The sequence below is a fragment of the Mandrillus leucophaeus genome, unplaced genomic scaffold (assembly GCF_000951045.1).
Source record: "Mandrillus leucophaeus isolate KB7577 unplaced genomic scaffold, Mleu.le_1.0 Scaffold35, whole genome shotgun sequence".
In the NCBI taxonomy this organism is placed as follows: domain Eukaryota; kingdom Metazoa; phylum Chordata; class Mammalia; order Primates; family Cercopithecidae; genus Mandrillus; species Mandrillus leucophaeus.
The window spans coordinates 3,738,180-3,744,006 of record NW_012103698.1 but is presented as its reverse complement, the minus strand read 5'-3'; the positions used below and the strand labels follow the sequence as shown (position 1 = coordinate 3,744,006).

Sequence of the window (5,827 nt, the reverse complement as noted above, 5' to 3'; positions counted from 1 at the left end):
TTTATTTATTTTAAATTATAGTATAGTTTAATGGTGGCCAAAAAAGGTTGGATCTTGTGCCAAGGAAAAATGGGAGCAATTGTCAATTTTAAAGTAAAATACATAGATCATTCTGTGCTGTGGAGGTATGTAATTGGAGTAGTTAAAGCCTGTATTTAGGAATATTGCACCAATATCAGGAGTTTGAGGGAACTAATTGAGAAAAACAGAGACAAAAGGAGCACATGAAAACCCACTCTTTTCATTTATAAACAGTTCCTATGTCTCCATGGAGAATAGCGTTATTAGGATAGATAAACCCAAGGAAAACAAAATTAATTGATAATTAATTAGTATTATAAAGGTTTTTTTTAGTAAATAAGAACTGGAATTACGAATAAGAGTAAGATAAAATATGGTGTTTTACAATATAGGTAGGACTTTATAAAACAGACTTGCATTGTTTTCCATTAAACTCTGGAAGGAAGAATCTGAACAATACCTGGAAAGCCTATCTGGAATAGTAAACAAGAAAGGCTATGACACCTATAAAATTTTAATTTCCTCCATCGTAATTCCTGTCAGTGTATAAATCATTGCAATTGTATGTGTTAATGTGTACAGTACAGGGAAGAAGCCTGTGCTCTGCCTCCATACTTACTTTATATAATATGGAAGCTTGATAAATGTTTAATGGTGGCCATGCATAGTGACTGAAATATACTTTGTGTCACCAAACTGGTGACATTCCTTCCGCATTGGGTGGACACTGCCACTACTCTTGAGTCTTACAGGTGCATTTTCAAAATCAACCACTGGAGGGAGTTGTCGGCATAGCTAAGATGTACTCAAGGTACCTTTTTTTTTTTTTTAAAAGACCAGCTATGCAGCTTCTTTCATGGCCTATTTTTATTATCTCCTTCTCTTAAATCTGGGCTCAGAATCCACGATCCCTATGATTGTAACGAGAACAATCAAGCTTTGAAGATAGTGGACTTTTCCTACAGTGTTGACCTTAGGGTACAGCTAGATGTTTTTACCCTCAGCGGCTTTCGGACTGTACAGATCCTGGAAGGACAAAAGATCTTGGCTAACTGTTCTTCTCCCTACCAGGTAAGTGTAAAACAAGCCTGAGCAAATATGGAGAGGGTTTCTTAATCTCTTTATTATCTAGATAAGGTATAAAAGCTGGTGTTTACTGATATTGACTCTCCCAGAATAGATGACCTAGTTTTCAAATATCACCAAGTGAAGTAAAATGTAACATTTTTGTGTTACAGCATTGAAGAATATACACATACACGTGCAAACACATGACTAACTGTAACCAAGTGCCAGGGCCATTCCTACTGCCTACCACCCATGTAATCTTTTATAAGTCATTTTCTGTGATCTTCTCTGTAAAAAAGGGATAACAGTCTCTGCTGTGTGTTTATCAGAATTGTTGTGAGGAGTAAATGAAGTAATGTATATAAAAACAACATTAGCACAAACGTAAAGTCTTTTGTATGGTGGCGTTATATGCAGAAATTCACTCTAACTCAGCTCTAGACGTAAGACATTTGCTGATTGAATATGTAGCACAAACCTGAACTAATCATGTGGACCCCATTTAGATCACAGTTGGAGTTCATGCAAACTCAGTAGGTCTACAGATTTGAATGTGATAGTCCAAATATTTCATCTTTTGTTCTTAAGGAGATCTCCTAGAGTTGGCTCTATTGATCATTTCTTTGGAGAGCTTCTCCCTTTACTGTAAGGGTGAGGAACAGTCTACTAAAATGTATGTCATAAAATAAACTTAGTTAAGCACTGTAATACCTTTCAACTTCCTACCGAAATAAGCTGCCATGGTAGAGGCAGAGAATTATTTTAGCTGATGGTGCTTTTTGTGATTTCAGGTAGACCTGTTTGGTATAGCAGATTTAGCACATTTACTTTTGTTCAAGGAACACCTACAGGTCTTCTGGGATGGGTCCTTCTGGAAACTTAGCCAAAATATTTCTGAGTAAGTATTGATGAATTTCAGGGTCTCTGCCCGTCCCTGTAATTTTCTGTTTCTCTTGGGTGCTATCTCTGCTTTGGCAGCCTTAGTTTTTGTAACCCAAATGCCATGATTCCAGTAGTTTCAGCGAGTTTTCATTAGAGTATCAGCAGAGCATCTAGTGCAGGATAAAAGAACTGCTCATTAAAAATAAGATTCAAAACTATTCAGACTTCAGGACCTCATTCTGAATGTAGCTGTATCTTCCAGACTACAGCTATAGTATGGAAGCTTCCCAGTTTAGATATGTGAAAATAAACATTTCATGAGAATAATTTCCTAATCAATTGGTGTTAGCCTTAAATTCCTATTTATTTATTTATTTATTTATTGAGGTAGAGTCTCGCTGTGTCACCCAGGCTGGAGTGCAGTGGCACAATCTCAGCTCACTGCAACCTCTGCCTCCCAGGTTCAAGCGATTCTCCTGCCTCAGCCTCTTGTGTAGCTGGGATTACAGGCGTGCACTACCATGCCTGGCTAATTTTTGTATTTTTAGTAGAGATAGGGTTTCACCATGTTGGCCAGGATGGTCTCGAACTCCTGACCTCGTGAGCCGCCCACCTCAGCCTACCAAAGTGCTAGGATTACAGATGTGAGCCACTGCGCCTGGCCTAAATTGCTTTTTAATAATGATTATTACCAAAAGTTAATAAGCATCTCTTGAAAAGACTTACATTTCTAAACTGTATGCTAATTTTAGGCTATTATTTATTTAATAAGTGGATAGAACCCAACCAGATAACTGAATCTCCTGGTGAAGAAGTAAATGGTCTCTTAATAAGCACTGCTTGGTCTCAGAACCTTAGTATTCCCTCAAGCCTGCTCATAATTATTAAGTCGGCCGAGCATGGTGGCTCACACCTGTAATCCCAGCACTTTGGGAGGCTGAGGCAGATCTCCTGAGGTCAGGAGTTTGAGCGCAGCCTGGGCAACATGGTGAAACCCCGTCTCTACTCAAAATACAAGAAAATTAGCCGGGTGTGGTGGCCCATCCCTGTAATCTTAGCTACTTGGGAAGCTCAGGCACGAGAATCACCTGAACCTGAGAACCCGGGAGGCAGAGGTTGCAGTGAGCTGAGATCGTGCCACTGCACTCCAGCCTGGGCAACAGAGTGAGATCTCCATCTTAAAAAAAAAAAAAAAAGGCCGGGCGCGGTGGCTCAAGCCTGTAATCCCAGCACTTTGGGAGGCCGAGACGGGCGGATCACGAGGTCAGGAGATCGAGACCATCCTGGCTAACCCAGTGAAACCCCGTCTCTACTAAAAAATACAAAAAACTAGCCGGGCGAGGTGGCGGGCGCCTGTAGTCCCAGCTACTCGGGAGGCTGAGGCAGGAGAATGGCCTGAACCCGGGAGGCGGAGCTTGCAGTGAGCCGAGATCTCGCCACTGCACTCCAGCCTGGGCCACAGAGTGAGACTCCGTCTCAAAAAACAAAAACAAAAACAAAACAACAACAACAACAAAAACAAACAACTTAAGTATCTATGTTCCATTTTAGCTTAGCTTAGCAAATAAGTTCCCAGCATAAGTTTGCCAGTCTGTCACCTATTGTTATATTCTTTGGTTAAAAAAAAAATCCGTGTTGAAGATTTAATGCCCCTTCTCTATTTTCCTCTTTGAATAATTGAATTATAGTTTTCTCTTTATTTAATTCAGAACTTGGCCAGTGTTATCTCTTACATGTACTTTTTAAAATAGGCTTAAAATACAATGTAAGACATATAGGATGGATATAGGTATGTCCACTTGGCTATGGGCCAGACAGGTCTGGCTAACACAAGCAGAAACAAGTGGGGTCAGTTGGGGTTTCCTAACAGCCCTGCCTTATCTAATAAGGGAAGTTTCTCTGATCAAAAGAAAATAATAATAAGCAAAGGTACAAACATATTAAGCAGTAGTTACTTTAGTCAAGCTTACAGTTCTCAGAGAATTGTAAAGATGATCCACTACTTGGGTGGGAGAAAGGAGCTGTAGCCTTTTTGATGACCTAGACTCTAGGAAAGTTGGAAGAAATAAAATTCCTTTTTCTTCTATTTGTAGAAGAAAAGTGCTATGCCTTAGTACACAGAGGAAATTTATAGATTTAGATGAGAGAACTTCTTTCCCTTTATGTGCATTGTATCTTGGCTTTTCCCACTATGGTAGCCCTTTTTTGTAGTTCTTCCCTGGGCTTTCAAAGGACTATTTGAATGATCTCTAACCCTAGAGTTCTAGGTATTACCTTACACCATTTTGGTGCATAAATGTACCACTGAGTTAAACTAAAAGAAATTATAATTTTCATATGCCTAATCTTGATGGAAATGGTTTTATATATTTTTAGGCTAAAAGATGGTGAATTGTGGAATAAATTCTTTGTGCGGATTCTGAATGCCAATGATGAGGCCACAGTGTCGGTTCTGAGGGAGCTTGCAGCAGAAATGAATGGGGTTTTTGACACTACATTCCAAAGTCACCTGAACAAAGCCTTATGGAAGGTAGGGAAGTTAACTAGTCCTGGGGCTTTGCTCTTTCAGTGAGCTAGGCAGTGAAGTCTCACAGATTCCTGCCTCAGAGCAATGGTTGTATTGTGGAACACTGAAACTGTATATGCTGTAATTTAATTTAGGACACATTTAGATGCACTACCATTGCTTTTCTGCTTTTTGGTAGACGTATATTTCGAATATACGAAAAACTGACATTTTTTACACAGTGATATGCTTACTCATGGCCTTGTCTAACTTTTAAGAAGAACTATTTTATTCTAAACAGGCTCATTACAAATGGTTACCTTGTTATTTAACCCATTTGTCTCTACTTTTCCCTGTACTTTTCCCATTTGTAATTTGTAAAATGTTCTCTTACGATCACCATGTATTTTGTAAATAATAAAATAGTATCTGTTAAATTTGTGCTTCTAACATGTCATGTAGTTTTTGCAAACTAAAATAACAAATGGCTTAATTTTGCAGAGAGGGGCTATTTTGCCATGGAAATTTATATATCCTAGACTTAGAATTGTTGCAATAGGGTTGTGATGAGACAGAATAGCCAACTACTTCTTTAGGTGGGTCTGACCTTCAAATAAGTGGTCTAGACTGAAAAGTAGGTAAGATGATATGCATAAGACCAAATTTCCTTCAATTTCAAGTGGCATGATTGTATATGTGGCTTATGTTTCAATGTTTTCACTTTCTTGGAGACAGGGTGTCCTCTGTTGCCCAGGCTATCACCTGGCCTTTCCAGACTCTGGCAATTTTCCCACCTCAGCCTTCCAAGTAGTTGGGAGCACAGGCTCACACCACCACATCTGGCTAATTTTTTGTACTTTTGTAGAGATGGGGTTTCGCCACATTGCCCAGGCTGGTCTCGAACTCCTGGGCTCAAGTGATCTGCCCACCTCAGCCTCCCAAAGTGCTGAGATTAGAGGCATGAGCCACCATGCCCGCCCCTAATGCTTTCACTTTTATCCACCAAGCCCCTTGGTCTATTTATATGATCTAGTGGCACTGCTACTGGGTCTCTTGATTAGGAATCTGACTGTTAGAAAATAAAAGCAAATGTGTTAAAGAGGGTTTAGCAACCTTTCAGAAATGGAAAAATCACCATTCTATTACATGCAGAATGACTTGGAGGGGGCAAGGGTCAGTGAAAGAATAAAAGGAAATTTTGTTTGAAAGATTTGAGGAAGCAGGAGGTCAGAATAAAATGATAACTTTGAAGTATGAAATAGTTTGGAAGAGAATAGGCCTAGATAAAGTACTGGCCTCCCAAAAGGAAGCATGAATTACACCTGGCCTCAGGGATAGGGAAGAAAATTG

At 39.5% G+C, this 5,827-nt stretch overlaps 1 protein-coding gene across 1 annotated transcript in view; it reads left to right on the top strand.

Annotated features, from left to right (window-relative positions):
• BUB1B (BUB1 mitotic checkpoint serine/threonine kinase B) overlaps window positions 1–4,914 on the top strand; it is a 75,103-nt gene extending 70,189 nt beyond the window's left edge. The window contains exons 21-23 of the mRNA XM_011989316.1: window positions 921–1,092; window positions 1,881–1,987; window positions 4,348–4,914. Coding sequence (XP_011844706.1) covers window positions 921–1,092; window positions 1,881–1,987; window positions 4,348–4,543 — 475 coding nt within the window. The 3' untranslated portion in view covers window positions 4,544–4,914. The remainder of the gene's footprint in view (window positions 1–920; window positions 1,093–1,880; window positions 1,988–4,347) is intronic.
• The last annotated feature ends 913 nt before the right edge of the window (window positions 4,915–5,827 follow it).